General features: G+C 45.1%; 1 protein-coding gene across 2 annotated transcripts in view; it reads left to right on the top strand.

Moving 5' to 3' along the window:
- Positions 1-1,095: 1,095 nt before the first annotated feature.
- The window catches only part of LOC150100527 (uncharacterized), a 551,917-nt gene continuing 537,119 nt past the window's right edge, over positions 1,096-15,893 (top strand). For both annotated transcript variants that reach the window (XM_090402464.1, XM_090402463.1), the window contains exon 1: positions 1,096-1,296. In XM_090402464.1, coding sequence (XP_090258590.1) covers positions 1,295-1,296 — 2 coding nt within the window. In that variant the 5' untranslated portion in view covers positions 1,096-1,294. The remainder of the gene's footprint in view (positions 1,297-15,893) is intronic.

The raw sequence follows: 15,893 nt of genomic DNA, 5'->3' as shown, positions 1-15,893 counted from the left end.
AGATTCTCGGAGTGCCTCAATTCAGCAGTTTGATTTGTCTTTTTCGTTTTATTTTGTCAAGTTTTTCTTCTAAATATCATTCAAATACAGTTTTTCTATCTTTCTTTTAGTAAGCTTCTGCTTTATTATCGCATTTGGTTAGTCCCCCCCCCCCCACTAATTCTGAATGCTTCCTTTTGCGGCTTTGTCTGTAAAGATTGTCCGTTTTCCTTTCACCGTTTGTCCGTGTTTCCCCCCCCCCCCGGTTTATCTAATGCTCTTTTCTGGTTTAGATGGAGAATCTTCATTCTCTGTCTTGCTGGAATCGTTTTGTTTTGTTTTACGCTTTGATATCTTCGCTGCTTTTATCTTTCCAAGTGCAAACTCGCTGAAAACCCCTTTCTACGTCTGTTGATTTTAGAATTATTGCTTCAATAGATTTTTTTATGTTTCTGCTCTATTTTTATATATTCTTTACTTTTGGTTTCTCATGTAATGAATCTCTTTGCGTTCTAACACGAATGTTGTGTATTTTGCAATCAGATAATATATTCGTAAGTCGGGCGAAGCAGATTTGTTTCTGTTTCGTTGTGTCTTCCGTCGCAGTCAAGTGCGAGGATTGCGAAGGGAAATCGTCCACACATTGCTGATGATCGACTGAGCATTAGCAGTTTTTCTTTCGAGTCGGATCTCGGCCAAAAGGAGTTCGAGCCCTTCACTGGTACCAACGAAGCCTTCTTTTCCGAGCGCACTTTTATTCGTTGAGATAAACTGCGAAGCAAATTCGCTGAGCCCCGTCGTTAAGGGGAAGCTTATTCACTTGTTGCAATTAACTGGAGTGGGGGGGGGAATTGTTTTGTTCAAGCATTCGAATGGGGGTGAGGGGGGGGGATTTCATCTTCAGATACTACGATGAGGTCATCGAAGTCGGCTGAGAGACCTTCACGGCCATTTTAATCCCGCCAATCAACCTTCGTTTGTCGCGTTGTGCCTGTCGGTAGCAGCGGCGAACTTTCCCTCGTCTAGGTGGCAGCAACGTCGCCGTTCCCACACAAAACGTTATCGGCGTGATCGGCCAGCTGCAGTCGGTGGGAAACACGAGTGAGGGTACAGGATTGTCGGGCGGTGGTTCGCGCGCGCGCGTGTGTTGTGTAGTGTAGTGCAGTGTTCGGTGCCAGCAGGTGTGGTTGGGCTCGCGTCGTGCCAGCATTTGCGTGTGGATGTGGCGAGTACTACGGCGATGTCGACTGCAGTGATGTGTCCGTTCGTTCTCCGAGGAGGTCAGTGCGTGGATTTCCGATAGGAATTCGAAGTCATGTAAGTATCCCCTTTCTGCTCTTCGCACGTGCTACGCCCCTGGCTCGGGCTTCGCCGGGAGGGCCGCTTTGCATTTGAGCATGACGAACGCGTTCTTCGCAGGTAGCCACGTGATCGCCGGTGTAGGTGGTGCGTGCGGCTTCGTTTCTTTCCGCCCTTTCTCCGAGGACCGAAAGCGGAACGCGCAAGAAACGTTTTGTGACGAACAGAACCGCGAGTTTTCCATTTGGTCGTCTGTTTTGTTTCGGAAGGCGACGTCGCTCGCCACCCTGAACGAGCACCCGAAAGATGTTCTGCCGATTGTTTCACGTTTTAAAATTGTGCCCATATTCGCGCAACAAACTGCAAGGGGGCGCTTCGCAACGTTCACCTTAATTTTGTTTTGCGGCTTAAAATCCACTCGCACTTGGTGCGTGCACCCACCGGACGTGTTTCCGTAGAACGACCAAGAATTAAAAAATATTTTTGCGATCAACCTGCCAAGTGTTTTCTTAGGATGGATCCGTTTGGAGCATTTTCTTATTATTATCTTGAAACCTAAATGGCACGTGGATGTTACGTGACGCAGTACTTTTCTGATGCCTTACTTTTTCGTTCCTCAATTCGATCCAGATTGAGGACAAGAAATTCGTATTAATGAACCTGAGCTTTTTAATAATTTTATGCATTTCTTTACTTAATCATCTTCAAGGTTTTGATATTTTGGTGTAATTTTGATCACTCAACAAATTTCGAATTTTGTCAGAAAGTTCTGAACAAATGTCTAATTTGACGCTTTCTCTCTCTTGTCTGCAGTGACCCACCGAATGCTACTTTTTTTCATAGTCGATGGAGAATATAAAAAGCTGCTTTTTTGCGCGGACTCCCTTAACACAAATCCCGTGGCGAGAATTTTTCACGTGTTCTTCGCGCTTTGAATTTGTAGGTCAGCATCGTAAGTGAAATGAAGTGCGTGTCTACGAAATGTTGGTGTTCACGTGTTTCAAGCTGCTCCTTCGGGTTCCAAACTAGCAATAAAAACGTTTCTCAGCGTCGATCAATGTAAGTCCCCCCCCCCCGAGCAAGGGGCGTTGTGCTTTTCATCAGAATTTCTCGATCTGCGGAAGCCTTAAATGACATCAGAGCAAAGTGTTCTTTACTAGCACCCTCGTGAATACGGGCTTCTGCCCTCAAAGGAATAACTGTTGGTTTACGTGTGTGCGTTTCCTTAAGATCATCTCGTGCCAACCTCTTCGTAGGCGGACAACATCGCATCATTAATAAGAACAGAATTCCAAGCCAGAGATTCGATTCGTATCCTGTCGGTAAACGTCTCGCTAGATTCAAACAGAACCCAACCCTGCAATGAATGCATCTTTTTAGGCAGGCAGCGCGAGAGAGAGGACCCTTCCAGGATCCAATAATATCGTTCATACAAACGGCCTCATGCGTTGTTCGAGTAGCAGTAGACGATTGGATTACTGTCAGCATAACACACGCACAGTTTATCGGAGCAGCTGCTGCGGTCCTCAAAATAATCTTTTGAGTTTCATTCCACGAAAATGATTTGGGCCTCATAAGTTTTCACGGCTCGCTTTCTAAGGACAAAACAATCTGCTTGGCACCCCCTTAATTCGATCGTGCCCATTAAGATACGATCTCATTAAAGGGATGGCACTGAGACCATCCATCCGTAGGCAATCATGGGTTCGGGTCCCCTCTAGAGAAAGGGTGACTGCTCTGCCGAACATTTAAATGAAGGAATCGCGTGCTTCATCGATGTGAGCGTGCAGAGTTTTTGTATTGCGAAAACCTCATGAAATACATCTTTAACAACAACGATCAGTACAACCCAGTAATGCGATGCGTGGTACGAAGAGAATACTTTACTTCTCCTCCCCATCCCGTTTGAAGAAGGAAAGGTGGGTGGGGGGGGACGTTAATTCCCACATACAGATCATCAGTGCAAGAATCGGCACTACAAGAACCAAATTCGCTTTCTACCACAATCCCCAAACTCGCCAAAACTGAAGGCGAGTTAGCCAATCTCATATGTTGTGTGTGTGAGGGGAGGTTTCCTTCCTTAAAACCGACACAGGAACACATGCGACCAACGGGACCAGTAATATTGGTATGGCATAGCCTTAGTTGCCTCCGAGTTAAGTCCAAAGGACCAAACTTCTATGCGATTTCCAGCCACGTGTCAGCCAGACTGGAAGGGGACACAAGACTCGTCTCCAGATTCTGGATGCTTCCCTGGTCCACGCTAGGTGATGTGCACGTCGTTGTCGACGAAGGCTCGTCTTCGGGAGATCTACCCCTCGCAACTCTGGAAGCCGTGTGGAATCTTCTTTTGTCGGCAAGATGAGTCTTCTCAATAAGCGTTGGCTTATGTCAGTATTTTAGACGTTTCTTATGTGCCATCGACTTTAATTTCTTCAGCCACTTGTAGAAGGCTTACTTTCTGCTTAGGTAGAAGTTCTTTCCCAGAAGTTCTTTGACCCTTCTATCCTCCTGAAATGGTTTGCGAAAAAAGCGAAGGAGAAACAGTCTGTCTACTTTCGGGTCCCAGGTCGAGCAAGCGAAATAGCCTAACAGGGAGAAGAAACGTAGAGGACCTGTAGGAGAAAGGGGTGGGGGAAGGTCTTGGCTCAATTTGATCTCTTTTAGATCAACGCCATGTGATTCACAGGGTATTTCATTTCACTTTGGAAGACGCCATCAGATGGGAGTCAGCGGTAATCCCAGTTCGAAGTGATCCGAAGGTGACTGCCCATTTCCTGGATGACTTGTTGGTCTGCGTTTCATCAGTTAGTCCAACAAAAGGATGACATAAAAAATATTGAAATGCTGGGAAACCGAATTAAAATCTTTTGGCATTAAGAACCAGAAATGATGCGATGCTACTTGAGCTGCAGAAAAGGGTTCCAAACATAAGGAGGCACAACTTTATGGTTGCGTTCCTCAAGGGTACAAAATGATGTGATGTAAGGCAAACATGTTGGACGATGATGCCGCTGGCGTACTTTTTGCCCTTGCCTTCTGCATGTGATATTTTATTCTGTTGATTATAAGGATTATTCCTGGAAAGCAATAGAACTTTCTGGTTGTTGCTTGCTGCAGGAGGACGAAATGGAAGAAATCCAACCTGTTGTGTGAGAAACGGCACTCGCAAGTTATTGCATAAACGCCTTCACTCGTCAGCAGAAAGAGGCAAACTAGACTGCATCGGGGCCATAACAAAAGTAGCAGAGGGGGGGGAGCCTCCATTTGTTATTTGTTCACATTTACTGGAAGGATCCCCCATGCCAGAGCTTTCAGTGGATATCCTTCTTCTGACTAGGTTATTCAAGATGTTGTTCCTCCTCAAATTCGAAAGACTGGAGCGATGGCTGATTTTTGTAGCAGATGGGGGTGCTCAATGAGATCGGTTGGTTTCAAGGTGGCAAAACAATTGCTCGACTGTTCTCAAACCATCTCTCCCCATTGGGACTTTTGCAGTTGGCGACCCCAAATGGGCTTCTTCGACTCAAAATCCAATTTCTCGTTTTTCGTGGCCACAGTTGCGCTGATCATCAGCAATCAGGAGAACAGTTTGAATCAGTCACTTAGGTTGTGCGTGCGCTTCGTGGTATATTTCTTTAATTGACCCGAGGACCTTTCAATAAGATAAGGATTGGTCTTCTGAGAACGCGCATATTTTGAAGCATTTCTTGAATGTACTTCAGCATCGCGTAGTTTTGTTTCTTCATCTTCTTTCCCACACGAATTAGCGGTTGTAAATCGAACCGACCAATGTGTTGCGTTGCGGTCCCTATTTTTACACTTCGTTCTGAGTACGCGTAGCAACGGAAGAAACAAGAAGGGCTCGTCTAATACCACATCGCGCATACTGTGGCAAGCACCGGAAGCAGAGTGATAAGGGAACAAGGTCGAGGCGGAAGTGGCTAATCAAGTATGTTATAATAAGCTCGCACGAACCCAACCCTATCTTGTGTTGCTTTTTAGTGCGAGCACACAAACATTCAATCGAAAGGGGGATTTTTTTTTTTGTCTCTCAGAAAATAAACGCGCACTTCGTCCCAGTGAATTGTTTGACTGTGTGGTCGTAACCTGCGTGGAAGTGTTGAGAAGAATCGAAACGGAGTGAGCTAATCTCGGCGTTTAATTCTTGTAGTGGGAGAATTAACATCCGGCACTGAGAGGAGGCGATCCTACTGCGAAAGGCCGCTCTGAGGAGCACCGAAGAAGTTGGAGTGGACTCAACGAAGGCAAGACTTGGGGGGGGTTGCACATCCTTAACAGAAATAATCAAAGCTTCTGTGCTGGTTGCAGAACGAAATAAATTCAAGTCTGCAGAAATCCCACCCAGCGTTCATCGCCGTATTGAATTCCTCTTAAATTCGTGGTCTTCCTGTCCGAATTCGACACAACCGCACCAACGTGAAAATACTCCCCGAAAGAAGGGAATTCTTCTTAATCGAGTCGAATGCAGTTTTTCCAGACAAGGAACTGAACCTCCACACGAAGCGATTTTCTTTGAGTTCCCTTCAAACCAAGGCGGAGCGTCCACTCGCTCATGGAGGTGTGTCCCACTTCCTTAAGGTCGTCTCTCATTGAGGATTAACCGGAAAACAGGTCAATGAAACTTTGCCACCCTCACGACTCGGGCTAACGTGATTGTTCAATCCGGAGACCTGCACCCACCCACGCACATCGACCTGACGGCTTGACCATCGTTTACTTCTATTGCCATTCTAATTGACCTAAAACTGAGGAATAAAATCGGCACGACACCAAGGGGAGGGATTAATGAATTCCCTTGTAGGGACAGAAGGAATCGATGAACCTTTTCTTTCTGTCTTTCGTCAGTTGCTTTTCGATGCTTCTTTTTCTGTACTTGAAACGCAGAGTTTGGTCGTGCAACTTGTGTTTCGCATTCCACGTGACCTTGGCGAGAGCTGGAAGACACTTCTATGCTTTTTGATTTCTTTTCCTCCAGCGTTCAGTTTCTCGAGAATTTTATAAGAGGAACCTTCGTCTTTGTTTTTCTCCAAAGACGTCAGCTGAGCCTGGTCAACGTTTCTGTTGAAAACGGTCACTTGTGCTTCGATGCCACAAAGAGAATTAAAAGACTGAACCATTTGGGGAATCGGCGTTTAAACCGGTAAAAGCACTCGACGCGTCAAGAACTGCGAATTAATAGTGCGTGTGATTGAGAAGAGTTCGATAGAATAAAATCGTCAGGAGGATGGATTAAACTCCCCTGTGTGGACGGAAGTGGGGAAGTCGTTCAACGTTCTTGCCTCCTCTGTCTCCGAATATTTGAAATCCGATCTCATCGCATTCTCGATAGAAAATGTACGCGAAAGAACAACTCCTTTTCTCACACCCACGTTTCGGTTTCTCAACTTGGAAACGCGCCTCATAAAGTCACCACTTTGCAGACGGTCCCCGAATATTCTCAAATGCGTTTCTGCTCCTCCTCCTCTCTCGTCCTTATCCGTAAGAAGCATTCGTAGCTCAGTCAAAAAGTGCTCTGCAAAAAGAAATGGATGTTTATCGGGGCACTTCAACTTTGAGTTGGGGGGGGGGGTTGCCAATATCTTTTTCTCCTGGAAACCAGCGTTTTTTACATTCCGTAAGACAGACAAACTGGCCAGAAGAGTACACGCAGCTGACAGACATAATTCAGCCGCATCTTGTGATCTTAAGAAATTCCATCCACAACATTCGCATTTAACGACTTTTTCTTTGGTGCTCTCCACACTGCTCGTCATTCTTGGTGTGTTTCGCATAAACGCCAAGGAGAACCAGTTCGTATGTCACAGGGCGAAGTAAATTTCGATGAGATGTTTGGGGAGTTGAGTGCATGCAGTTCAAGCTTAAATTGGTCGAATTGCATAAAATGAACCCAACGCACTCCTCCGAACTGCATGTTCGGATTGTGCTGCTGAACAGAAGAACAGCAACTTGGCTTATGAAAAATCGGATTCAGTTTCTCCGACAGTCTCTTCTTCTTCCGGTGTTTAGCACGAACTAAATGCAGTAACCGTTGAGTGATGTTTTTCCTTCCTCACGGGGAGTTCGTGTGGTTGTTCTTCTTAATCGACTGCCATAAAATTTACGGAATCGTTTAGTAGCCGTTCGTTGCAGCGTTAGGTGTAGAAGCTGTTCAGGAGCAGCTCGTTTGTGGCGCTCCATCCGCAAAGAGGTTTCACATCTACGTCACGGTAGAGTATGCTGGAGGCGGAAGGGTCAGCTAGTTCGGGAAAATGCTCCGAACATTTTAAAGTCGCTTCAAATCAGCAATAAGCAGGGCGAAAACCTCGCACTTGACGATGAAATCCATGCACGTGCGATTTATTTCGTGTGGTTCCCCCATTCTCCCCCTTCCCTTAGGACGGGTTGAGTCCTCCTAATGAAGGAATTAAGTATACATTTTATGACTGTAAATGTGTGTGTGTTCGTGGGCCGGTTTGCCTGTTCTGAGGGAGAAAAAAACCCTACCTCCGTATGAGACCGGCTAACTCGCCCTTAGTCGAAAGAGACCAGATAAAAGGTCTTTCCGATCAAGGGCTTCGTCTATACCGACTGAGCTACGGAGGCTCTGTATGTGCATTACTGGAAATCCATGAACTGGTTGTTCAGCACTTTCGCCATATTGTAAGGCGAATGCACTGTCTAACATTGACGATGGCCCAACGGCAGACGGGTGACCTTTTATTTCTTGTCGCTGTTAGGAAACGAAAGTGAATTCTGCATGGACTTTATCTTCCTTCCGTGATTCTCTCGTCTGCCCTTCAGCTACACGAGAGAGCATCGTTTGCTTCAACCCCTCTTTAAGTAACACGAAGTGAGTGCCTTTCGGAATCAAGAAATGACCTCTCTTACTTTAATAACCCGTGCGCCGACAGTCTCCCTTTCCTCCAGAATTTAATCTGCGAGCGCTTTTGCAAGCGATCCCCTTTTAGTGCTTCGCCTTAAGATAATTGGAGAGGGAATACCTGCGGGGGGGATGAATGCCGTGGAAACTGACATTCGAGCAATAAAATATGATAAAAATGGGGGCGGGCGAACGAACTCCGAGTAGTTTTCTCGACCGACTTTTAATGGGATCAAACATACTATCAAGGGGGGGGGGGGATTTCGATCGCGTGATTTTTGAACTGTACGGACAGAACCAAATCCCGTTGTCTGTTTGACCGCTTTAAATCCAATTCTGTTTCATTTTTCCAGAGACGACTTCTGACGTGTCACACCAGCTGGTTGACATCAAAAACAAGTCACTGCGATCTCCGATTTTCTTGTCGGTTAAGCTGCGAATGAAAACTTGATTTTGTTCAAATGCTGCGTAAGCAAAATTCTCTTCAGAGAGAGGAGGCTAAAATCGAATCATTTGCCTAAAAAATCAGTCACCAGCTAATCGGATTCGGCTTAGTTGAATATCACAGGGGTATCTGCCATCTTTCGACTGATTTTCCACAAAATTTGGAATTCGTTTTTTTTTTTCTTCCACGTTTCCGAATGAAACTTAACGTAAACGTAGGTTGCCTCCTTCCACTGATTTCGGCTGCATTTGGAACACACTTCTACAGCGTTTAAGTTATCGTCCGATGAGAACTGAAGTTCTTTCACGCTCTCAAGAATCCGTCCCATCGGACTGCGCCGAAAGAAGGCCTTTCACATCTGGAGTGCAGCTGTTCGTCTCGCCGAGAAGTCCCCCTCGTCGCGGCTGCTCAGCTGGATCAAAACCGATGCGATTATGAGGGAGGAAGAGAATGTAAATGCCGCAGTCGTCGATTTTGATCGCATCGTTCAACCGATCACCACAATTTTTATTCCTCCTCAGTATTTTTTTCTTAAAAATAAATCTCCTAAAAAAAACGGCCCCAAAAGGGGATGAAATGGGCGACTCCTTGATGTTGCTATGCAAGTGAAATCGCTGCTAAAATTCATCGTCAAAATAGTTTGAAATATTAACTTGTTCTTAATAATTGTTTATAATGACCCCACACCGGAAGAGTCGGGACCGATAATACAACAGCGTCGTGCGTGGGTGATTAATATCATCAAAGTGTGTATTTGCTTTCTGAAGGACTCGAAGCAAACTTTTTGGCTTCTGATTCACAATGGATAAACGCGGGTTCGAATCCCACTGCTAGCGTGGTTGTTTGTGAAAATCTTTGTCCTTTTCTTTGTGTTCTTTCAGTCGACTTTTCTCTCTTTGAAGAAAAACTACGACAGCGCCGCCAGTAGAGACCCTGAAGTGCTTTGATCTCTACAGTAGGACTTGAAGATTTTAGTCCGCCACTGAGGCCTCCATTTATTTTTCGTCTATTTTGCGCCAACAGGCCTTATATTTCTAATCGTGAACCAAAGTTTCTGCTGCATTTGAATTTCGTCCACGAGTCGCGTAAACCCCTGTTTCACTTGGTATCATCAGGGGTGTTTGCAGCAGAATACTCCGAAGATGTTCAAGACTCTTCACTAAGCGAGGCAGCGGTCTCTCGACGAGCGATAAAATTCATTTGTCATCCAAACGCACCGAAACCTGCTTCGAGTTCGCAGCCTGTTGGTTGGAGACGGAGGGGATGCTATCTATCATCGGCCAGAAAAGAACGAGGAGTCGTGAAAGCAATCTTGAAACGAGCATGGAAGTGCAGGACTCGAAGGCGTCTTTTGAGCATGTCTCGTGTCATATTTAGCGTTTAAGATACGTTTATCCAAAGGGTGTTAAGATGAGGGGGGAGTCGCAAGAGTAGCTTCATTTTTCTGGTTTTCTCCATGCAAGTGATTTAAACCAAAATTGATACGGTTTTACTGAATCTGGATTTCAAAGAAATAAGAGCTTAAGCCTAATGGATAAAAAACGCTGAAAAGCAACGAAACTGAAATTTGTCACTCGATTAATGAAGTGAGTAACCAACACTTCTTTAATTAAAAGAAGCGAAAATGTTAAGTATTACAGGATATAAGTAAATCCTGTAATACTTAATGTTATCTCATTCGTGTCGAAATGCATCCCCTCACTTCCTCCTCCACACCGCGAACTGTCCACTCTCTTCTGCCCTCGCTGTCAACGGCTTAAACCATCGCACAAACTCTTTCCATCGCTTAGAGAGCAGAATCGGCTGCCATTTGGGCGAGTGCTTTCTTAATGGGATAGTTTGAGTCTGCCACGATGAGTCTTCGGTCTCCATGGAGGTATCATCTTTTACATTCTATGGTTCCGTCTCTAAATGGTCGTGAAGCTTTGTACGATTCCAGGTTTCCTTGCCCTGCCCTCTACACGAACTTCGTCGCCTTTCAGATAAGACCAGGATTTATAGCCGAACATACATCGAGCACAAGTGACTCTTTTCTCCACACAGCCGAGCCGTAGTTCGACACGAATCTGCCCCATGTCGGAACCCCGGTGGTGAGAGGAGGCAAATAAGCATTCACCGATAGCCGATTATCTTGATGTGCCATTAGCGAAACGGACGACGAATAGCTTGGGTTTTTCTGCATCAGTTAACGAACGGATATGCGCAATAATAATATGAACAGTTAGTCCCTACTTTTTTTTTTCTTTTAATATATGGAAACAACTAACGTGAAAGTGGCCCCCTGATTATTGATGTTTATCCTGTGGATCGCATGCGTTGCTACTGTTTAACCTCGCGTACGAAGTGTTTAGCCAAACACTTACTGCTGTTCAAAAGACCGTACATTCGAGGTTGGTTTTTTTTCCCGCTTACTGATTCAGCGGAGTACAAAAAAGATAAAAAGTACTCGTCAGTTGCGACGTACTTCTCTTTTAGTCCAACCACAGTTAGAAGAGAGAAAAAACGTGAGGGCTTCCAAAAGCCCCCACGTACTTTGACACGGTAGGAACTTCAGGAAGTCCAGATGCGTGAAACCTTGAATGCCGTCGCAATCGGTCCTTGTAAACCTCTGGAACAGATCCCTTCTCGTGCTGGAAGGTGAACGACGGGGCTGCACACAGCGGCCTGCTGTTGCCTGATTAAAGCAACCCACAAAACGAATGCATTTTCCGCCTGTTTAATAATTCGCTGCTGTTCATTAGAGGTTCCTCTCGCGAGAGTTTTTGGGAGGTTGTTTACGAAAGGCACTAATGGAGATGCGCGCCCCCTTGCTCTTTGGGGACGACTCGTCTGTCAGAGTATGTCACGGGTGAAAGTCGTTCTTTCTCTCGATGGTGCTGAATAAATAACGCGTAATTAGCTCGTGCGGTTTTAGATTGTAATTACCATAATTAGGCACAACCGAAGATAATGTCGCGTGATGATTAAGAACACATGAAGTATTCATCGGGATGTCTTTCTGCTCATGCGCCATCGCATTTTCGAGGAAGCCAATAATATGCGTTTGATTTTTTTTTTTTTTAATTTCATTGATGTCGACTTCATTCAGCAAATACGTTCACGTGACTGAGACTGCGTCGCCATCTCTCTCTCTCGAGATGACGCAACCGCCTCGGGTTCTTCCGATAGCAATTCCTGCGGTTGTTTCTGCCATTTCTTAAATTTCTTGTCAACGCTTTCCTTTAAGTGACGTCATTTCCTTTTCGTTCTCGTCCGAAAGGAGTGGGAGGTGTGTGTGTGGGGGGAGAGCGCCTCGTGCTCAGCATAGGCAACCAAAGCACCTCGTTCCCACCCCATCCCGGTGGCACACAACGAATCGCTTCATCTAAGCGTTCGCAATCACTTCCGCCAGACCGACAGCAGATAATCGCCGATCTTGTATCTGGGTCAAAAAAGCGTACGATAAGGAGGTGAGAGTTGTACCGCTACCGGAAATGCCTTCCCAGTACATCCCCCCCCCCCCATTCCCCCGTGCGGTTCCGAATTCAAGAACGAACACTTAAGGAGTGGTGGCGTTTCCGAAGACGCATTTCACTCGGTGGGGGAAAAAAAAAAAAAAAAAATCGTCGCTGTTCCGCAAGTAGGAGTGAATTCACTGGTGCAGCGAGCCTGTCGGCGCATTTACGTTCCTAAAAAGAGGTCACCTTGTTACGTTAAACAGCCGTTTGCGTGTGCGGCATTGAGCAACGATTCGGTTTGTTCCCGTTCCACCTGAACATTCGCGCATGCGGCAACGAGTTGCTGCACGAGCAAGGAGGAAATGGCGCAAGCAACCCGTTCCTGACCGGCTTGTAAAATGCAGCAAAACAATTGGGGACAGTCGAAACGAACGCCTGCGAATTATGCGGGTCGCGAACTCTGGAAAGGTGTGACGTCGACTGTCTTTAGATGAGGACTTTCATTGCCATCGACGCTGTTGCTGAGGCGGAGAAACAAATAAAATAAAACAAAAAAAGCGGAATATTGACCGAAACTTATTTTTCGATCGAACCATTGCAGTGGCGAAAATAAAAAAATGTGTACAGTCCGTAACCACTCCAGAGAGCGATAACCACGCTCTGGGTTCGGCTATTGCGATAACGACCATAATAATGGACAACGCTGCTGTTCTTCATTGCAGCCGGATGAACAAGCCCGCTTTACAAACACAACACACGCGTTGAAGTCATAAGCTTCGGTATTAAAAAAAAGACGTCATGATGACTGGAACGGGACTGGGAAAGGCACCTTTTGGTTATGACCGCTTTTTTTCGAAGTATTTCTCACTCGGACGATGCGTTTTCTCTGCGTTGTGTGCAAATCCTGCTTCGGAGCTTCGTGAAAACGTTCAAAATCTTTTTTTTTTTTTTGGAAGATTGTTCCCAAACAAAGCAAAAGCAGAATGGGCCCCCTGAAAATGAAACGCATTTCAGTTCCACTTTTGTCGAATTAGCCGCGTGGTTGAGCTTCGCTGACTACAAGCACCCAACGTGATCGATTGATTACATCTTTGTGGGTTTGGAGAAACTAATCGATAAGTTAATGCGAAACACCCGCGATGAATGGGTATGGTGAAAAGTGGCTGAACCAGGGTCATCGAGGATGAACGAGGCGTCGTCCGCTTCCATGATGAACATTGCAAATCATCCTGATGTCAGAACCATGTGCTCATCGATGAAGTTGGGAAGTTTTGTGTGCGTCATTGACAATGGACTTCACTTTCTTTAAGTGTGCAAGTTGGATTCGTTCTCAGACAACTCGTAAACGAAGAAAATCTTTGGGACGTGCAACCGAAGCACCGAAATGTTTGTGAGCTGATGAGAGAGACACTTCGGAAAAGAAATGCCCCTGTTAATCCCTGGTTAGAGATTAAGATAACCAGTTATTAAAATGATTTTGTGTAAATTGTGTGTTAGCTGCATCTTGGGTCACTGGCTGTCCTGGTCGGGACACTTTCACAAATGATGCCGATTACTCCTTCGTGGAGTTCACGAAACCTTCAAAACAATAAAAAAAATAAATAAAAAGACGAATCCTAACATCATTCACTAAACACTGCAGTTAATTTGAATAGCTCGAGTCCCTGAGAAATGAGTCTTAAAAATCAGATTCGTTCAGAGCGAGGATGAACGAAGTGTTCTCTCATATGGCTTGGAGATGACATCATACGACCTCATCGTCGTCGGTTGCATCTTGGTAGGACCATTGGGAACAACACACAACTTGTTATGAACTTCGGCCAGTGCGATACTCCCTCACTGTATGGGAGTATCGCACTGGCCGAAAATCAATTAGCATTCGGCACGTGTGTGTGACGTTAACCCAAACCCACATCATGAAAAGAGATTTAGCGATTTGGCTCAACGTTTCTACCAAATACGAGACAGATGTCGAAGGCAATCGGAATACTTTTAAGCGGAAGCAGCACAGTACTGATGTTGCACCTCCAACCCAAAGCACTTCACATGAAGATAAATTTCAACGCTAAGAGCGATTTTTGTGGTTTTCATTGAAACCTGGAGAAAGACCCATCTTCGCTCCTGTGGAGCGGGCATTGGTGTCCATAAGGCATGGGCCCCATCTGCCATATTGTTCATGAGAGATCTCTTGGACATCCTGAAGACCAATGAATTTAAGCCAGTTCAATTCTGCAAAAGTTGGTGTTGGTTAATCCTCGCTTTTCAGCAAGTTCGATTTTGTTAGGAGGAGCAACAAATCTGCAGGCTTAATTTTATTGATCGTTTACATTTTTATTCCCGTAGGTGGGTGGGGGTCCTAGTGCATTGCTTTGCCCAGGGTCATTCAATACTGTTAAGACGATTCTGTATGCGTCATACATTTTTGGTGGAATTAACGTAAAAATGCCAAAAATAATGAAGATCGGAATTTGAGCTGTTGAAATTCCGATCCAAGTCTTTGAGTAGAAATCTGAGACGACGATCTTTTCAAATTGTCATTTAATAGATAGATCATTCGAAAACCGGATTTTTTTGGGATGGGACGCGATCTTATTAATGAGAGAGGAGAGTTTTTCGTATCTCGTTGATTTACTTGTAGGTTTTGTGATGGTGCTCTGTTTTCCTGGTGAATTTAAATAAATTTGTTTTGGACGCTGTTGGCACTTCAGGTTTGGCTACCAATCGAAATGTCAACGTGCAGTGGCCCATCCAAAAAAAAAACAAAAAAAAAAAACTTCATTAATCATTACGTCTGGACAAAGGTTCGCCACATTGGAATTACAGGTGACTAATCCTCAAATTATTATCTACGCGAAAATGCCTCGCTTCAGCGATTTTAAGAAGAAACGCACGCTTACGCCATCTGCTATCACTTTCCAACCAACAACCTCTTTAAAGAATGGAACAGTCCAGTAGAACGGCACCATTCTCGCGTGGGAAAGAGAGAAAACGGTCCTATCTTTTTGTATTGTAGGAGAGAAAGAGGGTGAGATTTTAATACCAAATTAAAGACGCGATGTAATAAAAACGATGCTCCTAAATAGCATCAAATGGATTAATAGAATCCATAAAGCCGTTAAATGAATTAATTCACGGGAATCGCGAACTAGGGGACAGCCTTAATTACAGAATAAGGGTGAGCTGAGAAGATATTTTAGTGAAAGATGTTCAGTGGAATAAACTTTCGGAGGACATGGAAGCAGATAACACGCAAGTCAGCGCCACACCGAAAAGAAATAAGCCGGCGTGTAAAAGGGGTGGTCCCTTGAGGTTTGGGCTCAGTTTTATTGGAAATAAACGAAATTGCTCAGACGCAGTGAAAAGCGGTTTGCTGAAACGCCAACAGCACGTGCGAGTTAGTAATAAATGCAAGAGACCGTGAAAGAGGTTTGTGTTCCGACGTTGACGCTACAAATCAACGGGAAACAATTCGACCTGCGCCACCTCTGCATTGTGTGTTGAATTACATTTAAGGTCATTTGCTGCTGCATTTTTTTTTTTTTTCGGTTTCCTTGAGTTTTCATCTGTAACATTCGCTGCTCTGCCAAGATGAAATGTCCGGACCCCCCCCCCCACCCCACATTGACCACATTCGAAATGTTTTTTTCCCGACATCGCTCCCATTTTCTAAAAACCGCCCTTGATCTTTGTCATGCAGTGGTGTCGAAACAAAACAATTGTGTTCGCGAGGTCAGTGAAATGGAGAAGTGACCCCTTTCGAACAGGAAGCAAAAATCTCTTTTCAGGGTCGCTTTGGAAGGAAAAGGTCATCCGAGTCGTGTTGGTCGAGACTTCCCTAACTTGCACCCTC

The sequence above is a fragment of the Typopeltis vanoorti genome, chromosome 13, assembly GCF_054136105.1.
Source record: "Typopeltis vanoorti isolate ZY-2024b chromosome 13, IOZ_Tvanoo_1.0, whole genome shotgun sequence".
Classification (NCBI taxonomy): domain Eukaryota; kingdom Metazoa; phylum Arthropoda; class Arachnida; order Uropygi; family Thelyphonidae; genus Typopeltis; species Typopeltis vanoorti.
This window is presented reverse-complemented; position numbering and strand designations above follow the sequence as displayed.